A 15,863-nucleotide genomic window follows, 5' to 3' on the forward strand; every position below is an offset into this window, starting at 1 on the left:
AAGTGACCAGGCACAAGGAATGTAAAGTGCTACGTACATTATGAGCAGGTGAACAATTCCATGAAAAGATGATGCTTGGGATGGGACTGTATTAGAGCAAAAGTGAAAACAGGTGGGATATTAAAGGTGGTGGCCTTGTGTGTGACTTAAAAATAATGCTCTTTAATTTTTCACGAATACTACCTTTTCCATTAAAATACAGAAAAGGTGGCATTGTTTTCTGCTCAGTGTTTGTATAGGTACACATGGTTGTGGCTTTGAAGGCCAGAAGACACAATTTGTTTATTTTCCTATAGTTAACCCCTACAACATCTTCCCAGGATAAGAGAGTGAAAGTCCCTCTCGCTGTACAGAACCTCATTATACAGCAATAAGACTCACAGAAGTGACAAACATAACCAGGGACTTTGCTCTGGAGGACCTAGTAAACACCATGAGGGGGGACAGCTCAGTTCCTGTACCCGACATGAATACAGAAGAGGAGGAAGGGAAAGACTCAGAGTCACGTCAGGGGAATCAGGTTCTCCGAGAGCAAGTCCGATAGTTGGGGAGGCGAATGAGGCAGAGCGTGTTATAGTGAAGGTCTGGACATGAGAGTTACAAAGCAAGACGAGCAGCATTTAAGGGACAGAATTCAGGGAAAAGCAAGACAGGGTTTCCAATTCAGTCTCACCCAGGGGTTTTAATGGGAACCATTTGCTAATTACGTCCTGTAAACAAAGGGTAAATAGATTTACTCCGACTCTCTTACAATACATCTGTTCAAGGTATTTATATACACTCATGCATGCAAACCCCACTCTAGTACCATTCTCATTTAAAAGTTAATGCGGCATTCAAGATTGGTAGGAAAAAATAACAATTTAATCATGCAATAATCTGACTAAAAGTTTTATTAAACAAACCTGACATGAGTTTAGTAGAAAAAATGCACATAGCACTACTCACAAAGTAGTTTATAATTACAAATTTATGATAAAATTGTAATTGTAATAAATCTGACACTTTCTTACATAATTCTGATTGAGAACCTTATCAGAATAACGAGGCTTGTGTATTTTCAGGACGAAAGGCAAATTCGGCACCTGAGCAATTACATGGCAGTTGTAACGGATTTTATACACTAAAATGAATTAGCACTTGGTGAGCGGGTCATGTACTGTGGCTATTCAGAAAGTTTTCCTTTTTTCTTTTCTTTTAATGTTTATTTTTGAGAGAGAGACAGAGACAGAGAGAAGGAGGGAGGGAGGCAAGAAGGATGAGTGGGGGAGGGGCAGAGAGAGGAGAGACAATACAAAGCAGGCTCTAGGCTCTGAGCTATCAGCACAGAGCCTGACGTGGGGCTTGAACTCACAGACCACGAGATCACGACCTGAGCTGAAGTCGAACACTTAACTGACTGAGCCACACAGGCTCCTCTATTCAGAAAATTTTGGATATTTCCTTTGGAATTATGTTAAAAGTAAATTTCAATTTTTGTGTGTTAAGATTATTAAAGTCTAATTTGTATACATACATGTTTTATGCCTTCTGGAAAAAGTCTACTATAATATTTGTGGGAACTGGGGTCAATATGACACATTGCAGTAGTGAATTTGTATAAAAGGTGACATGGTCTGCCCGTTTGCAAATGAGCTAAGTAAGCAGGCTGTATGGAAATCCTACCCTGGGAGGCTTAGTTGCTAAGATGTAGGTACACAGTTAACAGAGGGAAGGAAAAAAAAATCAAAGAAACATAGCACAATATTAAAAAAAAATGAAATTAACATCATTTCAGCAAAAGACCGAAGATATGGTTAATAATATTAAAGAACCCCTAGACCTTCCAGCCATAGAGCTTCAACTCACTAATCTTTCAGGCTCAAACATGGTGGTCAAATCGGGTCCATGGGGACCTAATACCTTGATTCTCCTATTTTTTAGGTATACTTCACAAATATTATTTTAACTGACAGATATTTACATACATTTTTCAGAGGACAAGTAAAACTATTGAATTTAATTTGTAATACTTACAGTCAAAATATGTAAAAAGTTTTTAGGCAGAAGCTCAGACAGGATCATCTAAATAGCTTTCAAGCAGCCTCTAGAGTGCTCTAGGACTTGGCTTCTTACCTTGAAACGTCCATGTAGGACAGATAATTTGGAACTGGGTAAACATCCAGTTGTACAAGTTCTAGGAGGCAGGAAAAAAAAACCACAAAGACATTACCATTCAAGTCACACAGAGACTCTTTTTGTATACAGAACATCATTACTGCGCTTTATTCTCCATTGTTTACATTAGGAAGTACAATACATCCATTTGTTAAACTTGGAAACTACAGGAAAGTACAGAGAACTTCCAATTTAATCACAAGATCTTATTCAGAGATTGAAATAAACCACTCGTTCTATTTTCCTACCTTTTCCCCAGCCACTTACTGTGGTTCTCCTCTTGTTATGCATGCTGAATGTTTACCTAGAAGATTAACTTTTAACATTTAGATTTCCTTTCAGAAAATCAAATGCATCTGGCTTCTGCCTTCTTCATTCTAGTGAAACAGCGCTCTTAAGGGTCACCAATGACTTCCTCTACTCAGATCTGAAAACCCTTCCTCAAAACTGTATGAAATGCGACACCACCATCTACCTAGGGCTTTGTTTCCCAGAGTAGTTTCTAGATGTCCTTATGCTTCTCCAAACACTTACCGTGTCGTTCACAAGTTCAGCACCTGTCTGACACCAGCTGTGAGGGCTTTGTAAGTCTGCTGTTGGTGCCAGCTCCCTTCTCTTTCCCAGTTACCTTACTTCCACAGTTCCAGGTACCACCTCTAAACAGATGAGTGTCAAACCAACATCTGTAGTCTTGACCGCAAGTTCCCATTTGCTCCCAGGAAAACCACTCCACTGACGGGGATCAGCAGGGTGGCGAGGACTCCACTCTTCTCCCATAAATACACTCTGTACTCTACTCTCATGGGAACAGTCTTACAGCATCCATCATGTGTCCCTCCTCTTAAGAATCTCCACGGGTTCTTACAGCTTACTGCACAAGCTTCAAAGCCATGCGTCCCATAATTACTTCTTACCATTTTCTAGCAGGCACCTAGGAGTTCAGAATTCCCTGTCTTCTCCCATCTGCCGAACAGACCACATTCAGATTCCTTCCTCTTCCACGCCCACTTTGTGCCTTCTGGCTATCCAAATCCTATAACCATTCAGTGATGGAGACTTATCGCTATTTGAGGTCTAGCTGGTTTTTCCAGTGAGATGACAATATTTAACTCATTTAAAAAATAAAATCCCCTATCCTTTAGGACTCCTGCACAGCACGATGCATGGAACGGGTGCTTGATAAACACTGTTCAACTTGGAGTACTAAATACTAGTTTTCACTCAGTTTTCTGATTGCAGGGAATCAAAATCCTCCTGTTGGCAAATATATGTCCATATGATCTTTTCTTTTTTAGAAATGTCATGATTTCTAGATTCTGAAGAAGAGACCTCATTAAATGAGTAAGACTCTTGACTTGTGGTGTCCCTGTGGGTATATAATTCAGGTCTCTCTTAAGATTAGCTCCTTTGTTAGTGGAACATGAAATCTGAGACCCTGAATAGAGTCCAGAATGGACCTTCCTTTCATTTTTACTCTCCAATATTAAATCACGGTTCCAGATTTACTATCCTAACAAGGTAGTCCAAGAAATAGTTTATTAAGGCCCGTTAAGCAGAGGAGCCAAATCAAAAGTGGGAGTAACTTACCTAAATACCACAATATGAGAAAAACAAATTCGAAACTATAAAATCTCCTGCTTTGATTCCTTTAAATACCATACCAGCATTCTGCTTTTATTATTTTTATCGCAGCAAAATTTGACACTTATTTTAGTAAACGGGCAAAGCAAAATCAAAGTGAGGCATCATCACATCAAAGCAATGATGTTGCTGAGTAAATTCTTGGAACCAAAAGAGAAACTTTGATGTGGTGTATGTTACATACCGTTAGAAGAGGCATAGAGTGCTTTTAGGAAGTAGCCACAGATGTTTAATGTCACCAGCTGATTCCTTTCACAGTGCAAAACTTCAATGTTGTTGAAAATCATAGCATCGAGGTCACCAAGCTTATTGTCGCGCAGATCCAGCTGAGTGACGTGCTGGAGAAAGTCCACTTCATCTGCTATTAGCTTCCTAATTATGTTCAGTCTTGAAGAGAAAGGCCACAAACAGAGACTCTAATTAACCGCAATGCTAGAAATAAATGGCCACACCCTGATACGGTGAGCTAAGGAGAAGGGATGCACGCCTCACTATGTTACAGTCTTCCATCATTTCTTACATCTCTGCATCTGGACTTCCTTAACTGGCTAGATTCTTTGGCTATTTTTAGCGACAACTCCAGGAAGGTCTTAATCTTGGCAATATATTCTGAAACACACTTTGGACCACTTAGGCTGGAAGAGAATCACACACATTGTTTTTACCTTAATTCATTGCAAGAGGGAAAAAAAAAATCCACTTAATCATTTATTTCCACAGAATTTGATTGAAAGAACACAAGAAACACAACCCAGACCAACCCATTAGGCACATTACAACTAGAGTGAATGTTTAAGGAAGGAGAAAGGATTCGTGAGCAGGGAGGTGAGCAGAATTTAAGGGAGAAGGCGGGAGGGGTGTGTGTGTGTGTGTGCGTGCGTGTGTGTGTGTGTGTGGAAATGAATGGGAGCCACATATGCACCAGAGATGAAAATGCAAACATCTGGATTTCTGGCTGGCTTAGACTGAGGACTGATTGCCAAAACTATCTCCATCATTAAAATATTGCTTGAAAGAGCGAAGCACAGAAAATACTGACATTTGGCATCTAGGATTCGCTGAGAAAGTAGAAAACAAAGGACGACAAATCTAGGACAGAGCAAGGCACAGGGGAAAACTGGCAGAACCTCCGCCAGGAGAACCAGCTAGCTGACGGACTGAGGTGGCCACAGATGAGATGCTCCCAAGAAGATACGGAAGTAGTAACGGGGACTAGGAATCAGCAGGATGAAGACACACTTAACTTCGAAAGGGAGAAAAAGAGACGGAAATCTCAATTCCTAGTCTGCTAGGCTACCCCCAACTCCTTTACCAACCAACAAACAAGAACCCTGCACTTCTCATAACAAAGTGCTGAAATAACGCACGTGGGCTACAACAGCATTAACAGGAGGGCTGGAGCTTAGGAAAAAGCTAAAGGCTCCTGGCTGTGAATTTCTGCCCTTTGAAAAAATAAAATAAAATGATGAAAATGGAATTACTACTAGCAATATCATAAAGTCACTGGAACACTGTGATGAGTGACGGACAGCAAAGAGCTGGGATTTGTCAATCTGTAAGCATAGCATATGGCCTCTTTAAATGTCCCCAACAGGATTTGTTTTTTGCTTTTCTTTTTTTATTCTGGGTTGTAAGATTTAAAAACTGGCCTCAACCCAGCAATTTGCCTATTTCCAAATGCTCAGGAGATTACTAGACTATGTACACAGAATTTTTTAAAAAGTCTCATTTTGGAAGCAACAGACTGTAGGAGCTGAAAAAAAATGTCCCGTGTTCTTCCTAATTTACACTGTAAGTAACTTTCCTAATGTGGCATCACCATCTTCGTTTGAAAGAGCTCCCTCCTGTAATTTCATGTATTAACACTAAAATAATTAAAGCGTTTACTTAATGAGGAGGCAAAAGAAAATCTGTAATGAGAGGGAAATGTTCAGTTAAAATTGCCAAGTCTTACCAGGGTCCCAATATCAAAAGTTTCCAGGCTCACACAATAATATAATTACCTAGGATGAACTTTCAAAGAGGCAAAATGTGATGAAAATTTCCTTTCAATAATCCCCTCAGCTAACACAGCCATTTTATTTATTCCATAAACATTCACTGAGATTTACTTTGTGTGAAGCAGCATCACATTCTAGTTCCTGTTTGCTGCTCATCGCATAGGACCTTGAACAAGTCACTTTCTAATTCTGGTTAAGCCTAATTCGAATCTGTAGAACGGGGATTGCACCTTACTTGTCCTACGAGGCAGCTGAGAAAGTCAAATGAACGTATGTGCCCATAGTTTGCAAACAGTGAAAGGTATGGTGGTGATCAGCATGGTGACCTATGGCTTGTGTCACTACGAGATGAATAAAACAAGGTGTTTGTCAAGAGATTTAGTACTTGAGCGAGGAAAGTCATATGCTTTAAAATACAAAGACCGTAAGTACGTGGCGAGTGCCATAACCGACGCACGAAACACACAGAACGGTCAGAAAAGGTGCAACCCTGGATGAAGCACCTCATCCGAATGGCAAGGGGAGGCGGAATTTCACAGCTGTAAGTGGGCGAAGCAAGCAGTGCATGAGCTCGGGCAGAATGGCCTCTGGACTGAAGAGAAGAGCGAGACAGGGAGAACTCCACACACGAGTGCGGGAGAGCAGGGCATTCGAGAGGCCGCAAGGACGGGTCAGTCAATTAAAGTACCAACCAACTGCTAACACTGGCTAACAAGGATCAAGGACAGCAATGCTGCTTGGTTATCTGTGGTGAAGGAGCTCTGTGCTAGACACTTTTTTTCAAGTTCATTTATTTTGAGGGAGAGAATGCGGGCAAGAGTGAGCAGGGAGGGGTAGAGAGAGGCCTGGAGGAAAGCAGTTACCTAGGCACAACCGTTCAACATTTAGAGGGTCCCGTGTCTGCTTCCGGTATTTAAATATCCTGTAACCGATCTCATCTAAAAAGACCCAATTAGAACTAGAAATCTAGGTGGCTCAATTTAAAAGGGCTTAAATTCTTTAAGACCGAAAGTTTTCTAAGTCTAAGTGACTCAGAGACAAATAATGTTGACAATTTAGAAAGAAAGTTAACGAGACAAAGTGTTCAGTGTCTCCTCCTGTCACATTCGAGAAAGTTCTCAACTTCAGATCCAGGATTACCATTTGTCCTCCTTCAATGAAGAACCGGTTCGCAAACTGCTAACCAACACTTCCCCAGGTGCAACAGGCTTGATTTCTTTAGTCTGAGGAAAGGGAAAAGGAAGCCATTCTTTGAGGGACTGGAAGAAACGGTTTCCAAGGTCAGACCGTATGAAGGAAGAAAAGGACCAAAGATGATGCTTCTTTACACTGACAAAAATCGACAGCTCTGAGTGAGGGCCTAGGGTTATCAACACAGAGGAAAGTGGGGAGTAAGGTGAGGAAAGAAACACCCTTGACAAATGAGGAGTCGTGAAGACGCCAAGAATGATAGCTGAGTTCCACGAGGAGGAAGGCGTCCTCAATCAGGTAAGATAACAACACATAAGACATTGGGAGTAGGAGGCATTTAACTCAATTCCTTCCCAAACCCTATGATTTAGCTTCTGTTACTAACTATAATTTAGAGATGAGAACACAGCTGCACAGAGACATTAAGTATCTTGCCCAAGATCTATCACGATGACTATGTGGTCATTGACCTCTGGACAATGGGGGGATTAGTTTGGCTGAAAAAAGTATCAAATTGGGCAAATTAGTATGAGACCTCTAAGCCTGATATGCTGCTTTACAGGAACTCAGTCCCATGACAGGCTTTTGTTTTTCCTTAAGAAAGAGAAATTTAGAATAGATCCCTCCTTGTATACCGGTTCTTTGTATATTAGACACTAAAACTGATCCTCGCGTACTAAAGGACGATTGAATCTTTAATGTGGCAAGGACCGTGCTGGTGGGTTTTGGTTGGAGTTGCGCACGATCAGGATTCAAAATGCAGGTTCCTTGCTCTTGCAAGGGGTGAGAGTGGAGGTTCTAGTCAAACTTGGGCCTAACGAGGGATTATGAGTTTTGTATTTTTGTAAAGAACAATAAACTAAGGGCAGAGCCACCTGGACAGAAAAATGGGAAATTAAAATAAATAAGTTAAGCAAATTAATTTAATGAATACATTATATTACATTAGGGAAGTCAAGGAAGGAAAAAAAAAAGTAAGGAGATGCTCAATGGTATTAGCTGTCTCTCACCACAGAAAAGGAGGACAAAGAGAAAAAACATCCACTTTGCTCTCCGTGACAGGGTCTTCATTCACCAGAAACTGCAACCAACCAACCAGCTTGCTTGAGAATGTCACCCCCACAGCTCTGACCCGCTCCCAGATCGAAGCCAACTACTTACAAATAGGATAGATTTCTTAAAATTAGTTACCTCAGATCCACATGTTTAATGTGAGGCATTCTTCTTAAAGCCTGTAGCCGCAGGGTTTCCATACAGTTTCCAGACATACAAAGTTTATCCACAGCAGTCAATTTCTCCAAAACCTCTGGAATGTCAGTGAATTCATTAAAAGAAAGACCAAGATAACTAAGCTGGTGCATGTTCTCCAACTCAGGAGGAAGGGCCTGGAGAAAGTTTCCATCCAACAAAAATGTCTGTAGGCTGTTAAAGAAAACAGAATAAGGAAGAGAACGTGTAAATTTTACATGTTTATTATCAACATACCAGTTCCACAGGTATAGATCATATTATTAGAAAAAGAAAATGAACTAGATCTTTTGCAAAATGCGTAAGGGCAGCGCCTGAGGCAGTAATATACCAGACAGAAAAGATCAGAGATAAGTATCTTAATCTTTTATTGAAAACCAAAATATGACCAATCTCCCTAACTTGGACAGGCACAAATAGCAACAACGTGAGCTAAATGCAGTGAGAATCAGCCCAAATACCCATCTTTCGTTGTTATTTTAAATTCTTAGAACTCAACAGAAGTCAGAAAAAGAGAAAGGAAGCCCTTGTCCCATGGGTAGGCACACTCATCTGTGGGGATCTTCAGCTCTAAACAAGGATATTTTAATATTTTACGACCCTATAGAGTGTAAAAGCTAAGACATGAACTCTGCCCAACACCCTGCTCTCTGGATTTGGGGTCAAGACTTACACACCCAACATAACAGGTTGGCTAATTTCACGTGCTGCGGCTCGATGCAGCTTCCCGGGGGTTTCCGAGGGATACAGTGGGGTGGGGCTTCAAGGACGCACTTGTGTAGGGGCGCCTGGGTGGCTCGGTCAGTTGAGCGTCCGACTTCAGCTCAGGTCATGATCTTGTGGTTCATGAGTTCAAGCCCCACAACAGGCTCTGTGCTGACAGCTCAGAGCTGGAGCCTGCTTCGGATTCTGTGTCTCCCTCTCTCTCTGCCCCTCCCCTGCTCTTGCTCTGTCTCTCTCTCAAAAATAACGATTAAAAAATAAAAAAGAAGTACATACTTGTGCATAACTCGGACGGCTGCTGGGACTGCTCGAAGGGCGTTGCAGGACACATTCAACTCAGTCAGGGTTGGAATACTGCAGACAGCTAATGGGAATTCCCCTAAGTGATTATTGGAAAGGTTAAGACTCTTCAACTTGGTGAACCTATCACAACGAAACAAAAGGAAAGAAAAGACAAATGTGACAGATGCATAACGTCACATAATTTTAGCACAGGTCATCTAATCCAATTCAACGAAGGAGGAAACATGCCCTCAGAGGTCAAGTGCACAACAGAGCTGAGTGTACCTCTTCAGACTCTAAGGCCAGTGTTCCACCTAAAATATATACATTATATTTAAAAACAAATTTGGGGCGCCTGGGTGGCTCAGGTGGTTAAGTGTCTGACTTTGGCTCCGGTCATGATCTCGCGGTTGGTGGGTTCGAGCCCCACATCGGGCTCTGTGCTGACAGCTAGGAGCCTGCAGCCTGTTTCTGATTCTGTGTCTCCCTCTCTCTCTGCCCCTCCCCTGCTTGTGCTCTGTCTCTCTGAAAAATAAATAAACATTAAAACAAAACCCAAAATAAAAACAAACTCGTCAGTCTAGAATGAGACTGAATGCGTGAAGAGGTGAGTTCCGCTGGAGTAAGTTTTCTAGCTCTTCCTGGGCCGGCTTCATTAACACACCAGTAAGTGATGATGGAGAGAGGGAAGGGACTTGCAGTCTTGCCTTTCTTAAGTTGTGTTATCCCACACAAGCAAAAAACCCTTCCATTTCACTTCTCCCCAAATACACACCTGCAATAAAAAATTAATTTATTGAAACTATACACTCTCTCGGGAAACCTAGTTCCATAGTTCCCAATTTAAGGACCAATTACCATTCTTCAATCTCAGGCCAACACTGGATACCGCTAACCACATACCCCTTCCTGAAAAGCCCTTCTCATTTCACTTGCAGGACATTTTCCTCACCTGGTCTCTTCCAACACTCTCCAAATCCTTCCTCCTGGGTTGCCTTCTTTCTTCTTCTTCATCTCCTCTTCCCCACTCCAAGGGTAAATAGTGCTCACAGAGCTGTTGTCAGTTTCTTCCCTCTCTCTACCTTGCCTTCCTCAGAAATCATTTCACTGCTCTGGGAGGAGCTCTCTCTAACCCACCACAGCCATCTCCTATCTCCTGAGCTACCCTGCCACATTTCCAGTGGAAACTCAACTGCCTGTCTGTCTCCCAGACCAGCACTTCTCCTATTCCATTTTTGTGAATGGCTCTTTCATTTTCTCAATTGTCCAAGCAATTAAAGAACTCATCTTTAAGTTTTAACTTGTCTGTGTTTGAAACCTGTTGGCCCACTGCCAACCTCTCCATTTTTTTATTTGAGATGAGAATCAGATTAGTTATTGCAATTATGCCAATTACTCATAAAACCACCCAAGACTAAATACGGGGCAGCACGTACAATGCCTAGAACAGACACACACATCTTAAAAATAAATCCAATTCAATCCAATCAGCATTTTAAGGAAATTGTCATGTGACCTATCTGCTGAATTCTATGATAAAAAATACTAAGCTTTGTCTTAGGTAGCAACATAAAGTTTATTCTAAACAGAAAAGTGACACAGGGCCTCTTTGACAGGTTAAAAGTGTTACGTTGATTTTTCTTTTATAATAGTTGTTTCCTTAAATGGCAGAGTATAGACCTAATAGTATGTCAATTAAAAAAAAAAAAACTTATCCTCTATTCTGATTAAATTATCCATGATCTATACTCTACAAGCTAGAGTCACAGGTTCTATTGTTCTTAGTTCAGAGGTTCTCAATGGCTGGAGGACCCTGGAAGAGGGCCCTGAGACCCTTTCAAGAGATTCCCAAGGTCAGAAGTACCTTATAACAATACTAAGACGCTACTTGTCTTTTGCCATTCTCCTTTTCCAGTGGAGATTTCCAGATGGTACAGGTCTTTGTGATAGCGCACCTGACTGGACGCAGAAACAGGAGAATCCAACGATCTTCTATTAAGCTAGACATTAAAATATTTACAAAAATATAACACAATGACAGTCTTCTACCTTTTTTCCCCTAAAAGTTACTTTTCATAAAAAACACGTATGTTAACAAGAATGGGTTTATTATTTTTCTAAAGAATATATATTATTTCTCAGTTTAAGTTTGTAATGTTGTAAATATCAATAGATTTAATCCACATAAATAAAAACTCTTCAATTTTTGAGAGGGTAAAGGAGTCTTAAAATATGGTTGCCAGATAAAATACAGAACGCCCAGTTAAATAAGAACTTCAGATCAATAAGTGTTTAGTGTCACGTATGCCCCAAATATTTCACAGGGCATACTTATACTAAAAAAAAAAAAAGAAAAAAGAAAAAAAAATTGTTGTTGTTGTTTTTCTGAAATTCCAATTTAACTGGGGTGACTTTTTTTTTTCCCCTTCTAAATCTGCCAACTCTATCCTGAAATAGATGAAAGTGCTGTTCTAGTCCAAACAAAAACAGTATCCTACTTTCTAGATATGATTCCTCATTTGGTAGAACTGGCCACAGTTTAAAAATACACATGCAATTAAACTGAACCTAAAAAAAAAAAAAAAAAAAAAAGTCCCTCTAGGAAGGAAAAAGACCCACTAGACATTATCCAACACAATGGAGTACAAAGGCTTTTCAGAAAGTAGGCATGAAGTGATTACAGTTCCAGTACTTATGACTTGGAAAAGTATTAGTCAATAACATGGGGGGAAGGGTGGGGAGGTATATTCATCTTTACAAACAAATTTACTAGAACCACAGCACTTCTGACAACAAAGGAAAGCAGCACAAGTACAAGTTGAATGAATATAAGGCAGTTGACAAGCTTAAACGGAAAAAGAGAGACACAAAAATAAAAAACTCCTAACAAGTACCCTCCATCGTCTTAGGTATATATATTTGCATTTCAAAATTGGTGCCAGCTCTAACTACAAAGTGCAATTATTCTTTGCATCAATTCAATGATAAAAACTACCAGACCTCATGATAAAGAGAACCGCCCTCAGTCCTGGGGAACAAGCGCGCACCGCCCCCCCCCCCCCCCCCCCAGAACAAGGAGTCTCCACATCCAATAAAACAGCAATAGTAATAGATGACCACTGAGCACCTGAAATGGCTGGTCCCAGTGGAGATGTTCTCCAAGTATAAATACACTGAAAAGAACACAAACTAGGTAATAATTTTTAGAACAGGTAGTAATTTTGAAATACTAGGTTAGATAACATTATTAAAATTAATTTCAGGGAGCCTAGGTGGCTCAGACAGTTAAGCTTCCGACTTCAGCTCAGGTCACGATCTCATGGTTCACGAGTTCGAGCCCCGCGTCAGCCTCTGTGCTGACAGCTCAGAATGTGTGGAATCCCAAGGGGTCTGAGGATTCTAAACTTGAATCTACGCTTGCAAGTCTGTTAAGGTAGGAGGAGAGAGCATATTTTATTTAACAGTTTATTAGCTTGATTATAATAAATATTTACATATATGGGGTGGGCCTCCATTTATACTCTCGCCCTAGACCTGTACATTTTAAGCACCGATTCTGATTTTCAAATATCTTAAATGTCTTTCCTTCCTTCTTATCACATTCCCCACATCCCTCATACTACTCTTGCTGCAGCCCATCCCCCAAATTCTTCCCAGAAAAGAACACAGTGTCCAGCAGACTTGTTTAGCAAACAAAGTGTGTATTGTTTCTGAGAACTCAAGTTCTTGATCCGAACACATTAAAATTCATTTGTTTTGGAAACTCTAACCCTTACTCTCCTTAGAGTTCCACTTTTTCTTTATAGATGTGAAAGGCAGTCAGATTACAAGCATCTGCCGATTCAAGAACCCCTTCAGAGAAAGATAAGAAGGCCCACCTAGAATTTACTTCTCTTAGGTCTTAAAACAGGGAAGAGACACCGAGAGGCAATGGTTAAGTTAAAAGAGAGAGAAATCAAAATGGGGAGTGGATGACCTTTCCTCCCTTTACCTTCATTCAAAGAGAATGTAGAAGAGGGATCCAGGTGATAACATAGTGTTAGGGAAGAAAAGACTAGAAAATCTCTTTGTCTCCTACAAAATAAGATTTTTAGCTCTGTTATCAATTATCAAATGTGCACAGACCCAGATTTAAAAAAAACAGGCTAGTTTTGGAAAGATACATACTTGTCAAAATACTTCAAATAATTTCATTTTAAAACTAATATCATTCTTAAACCTTAAAATTAAATCCTTAAAATGAAATTACATTATATCCATGCAGGTATACAGATATTTTCTCAAAGCTGTTCAATATAGGTATGCAGAGGAGAATCAGAACATCACAAATTTAAGATTAATAAAAATTGGGACGCCTGAGTGGCTCAGTTGGTTGAGCATCCGATTCTTGGTTTCTGCTCAGGTCATGATCTCCTGATTCGTGAGTCTGAGCCCTGCATTGGGCTCTGTGTTGACAGCATGGAGCCTGCTCGGGATTTTCTCTCTCTTTCTCTTTCTCTCTCTGCCTGCACTCTCTCTCACTCTCTCAAAATAAATAAAGATTTTTAAAAGATTAATAAAAATTACTTTAATAATGATTGTAAAAACTATAGTGTGGTTGGTTTAGCAGTTAATGAGGAATGATTTTTCTTGATATTTTAGAAACTAAAGGACAAGAAACTCTGTAGTTTGTTTTTTAAACACATCTGTTATATATATATGTAACATAACACACACACACACACACACACACACACACACACAGTATATACACATACACAGTGCTGAGGCTAAATAAAGTTACTTAGAGTGGATGTATCCTCTTCATGTCTCAGTTATCTACAGTGAGACTAGAGGGGCCTCTGAGGTCATTTTCCTTCATTTGTTTCCACGCTGACAAAGAAAGAAAGTGGGCTCAGAGAAACCAGGTAAGTATCACATACAACCTGAATACACTGCCTTTCAACATCAGCACTACTACTCTTCATCTCTCTTGTTCTTTTATCACATCTTATTAGAGACTTTAATACAAATAGATATCAATTACTAATAATTCTAAGTCACAGGTCAAAGAGTGGTCTCAGACCAGAGTATGGAACACAGTCCTTTTTCGGCCTCGCATCTCCCACTGAGGGTAGCACTGTCGGTAATGGAGGACATGGTTATTTTGAACGCCGTGTGCCATTCCATTTAAACCAGTTCAGACACAGCCCAGGGCTCACAACTACCCAACAACCGCAAAGACTGACTTCACTCTGCAGAGCAAGCAATCTGCTTTATGGAAAGAGCTGTAACTTATGTCCATCTGTTCTATAACAGAGCTCAAAGTAGGGGAAAAAAATCAAGTTAACATCTATCCTGAGTCTAGTAAAGAGTAATTTTAGTTAATTCTTAAAGTTAGAGGTACAGGATTATAATATTACAGTTAGCTAATGGCAATGGGCATCGTGGGCTTTTAGAACTCAGGTCTTACTTCACCCAGAGTTCCAAGGCACACTTTTGTTTTTTAGTACTGAGTGTCACAGAAAAGTATAATCAACAAAACACACTTGAGAAACTACACAGAGGGAAAGCTTTAATTCTGTTCGCAGAGAAAACTGAAGTCCCTTTCAAACAAGTATCCTAAAGGCCATATAACAAAGTGCAAGAGGCACCCGGCTGGCTCAGTTGGAAGAGCACGGGACTCTTGATCCCAGGGTGTTGCGTTCAAGCCCCATGGTGGGTGTAGACATTACTAAAAAAACAAATAAATAAAACAAACTTAAAAAAAAGGGTGGGGGCCTTGAAATGATGGAAGGTCACGCGTGGAAAGATGCTACAATGCAGCTGACACTGTCACTGCTCTGCCAAACTGACGATATTTTTTTACAACAAAATTTCTTTTTGCCATTTATTCGTTTTTGAGAGAGAGAGAGAGAGAGAGACAGAGCGTGAGCAGGGGAGGAGGGGGCCGAGGGAGAAAGGGAGACACAGGATCCAAAGCAGGCTCCAGGCTCCGAGCTGTCAGCAAAGAGCCCGACGCGGGGCTCGAACTCACGAACTGCGAGATCACGACCCGAGCCTTCGAAGTCAGACGCTGAACCCACTGAGCCGCCCAGGTGCCCCGTGGGGATACTTCTTTCGTTTGCATCTCCTTGTGCGTTTACATTATAAAACCAAAAGTACAGTAACCAATGATCCTGTATCTAGACACAAAACGCGCTTTGCCGTCAAGGGGTTTGATATATTAATGTTCCTGATTTTTCCTTTCTGTCTTCCATTTCACACCGTAACTAACCAACAGCACAACGGGACAGCACCTGTCGTGACACTGCTCCCGAGGGAACTGTGGTGACTGCTCGCCTAGCCTCCACCTTCATCCAGACAGCAGCATGATGCGTTAGCCTACACTCAGCCTGAAGTGATTTTTTTTCCTCAGTCACCAGCATTTCCAGATACAGGATCTTCCAAGCTGCTCCCTCAAACAAAGGATTTCTCTCCACCAAAGGGAAGGGTACTTAGTTTCAACTGAAAGGTTAAAAAGTACCAAAACCACTTCCCTTCCCTTTGTTAGATAGATACGTAGGCCTTTCAAACAGATTGACCACAGCTCTGTAAGCTTGTTTCATTTTGGCTTCTGAAAAGCCACCAGGGAGCAAGCGC

General features: G+C 40.8%; 1 protein-coding gene across 1 annotated transcript in view; it reads right to left on the minus strand.

The window, feature by feature from the left end:
- The window catches only part of PHLPP1 (PH domain and leucine rich repeat protein phosphatase 1), a 214,558-nt gene that overhangs the window by 46,963 nt on the left and 151,732 nt on the right, over nt 1-15,863 (minus strand). Inside the window, exons 5-8 of the mRNA XM_058691881.1 lie at nt 9,237-9,383; nt 8,181-8,411; nt 3,983-4,185; nt 2,116-2,176 (exon numbers count right to left, since the gene is read on the minus strand). Of these exons, the coding sequence (XP_058547864.1) occupies nt 2,116-2,176; nt 3,983-4,185; nt 8,181-8,411; nt 9,237-9,383 (642 nt within the window). The remainder of the gene's footprint in view (nt 1-2,115; nt 2,177-3,982; nt 4,186-8,180; nt 8,412-9,236; nt 9,384-15,863) is intronic.

Source organism: Neofelis nebulosa, chromosome 11 (assembly GCF_028018385.1).
Source record: "Neofelis nebulosa isolate mNeoNeb1 chromosome 11, mNeoNeb1.pri, whole genome shotgun sequence".
In the NCBI taxonomy this organism is placed as follows: Eukaryota; Metazoa; Chordata; class Mammalia; order Carnivora; family Felidae; genus Neofelis; species Neofelis nebulosa.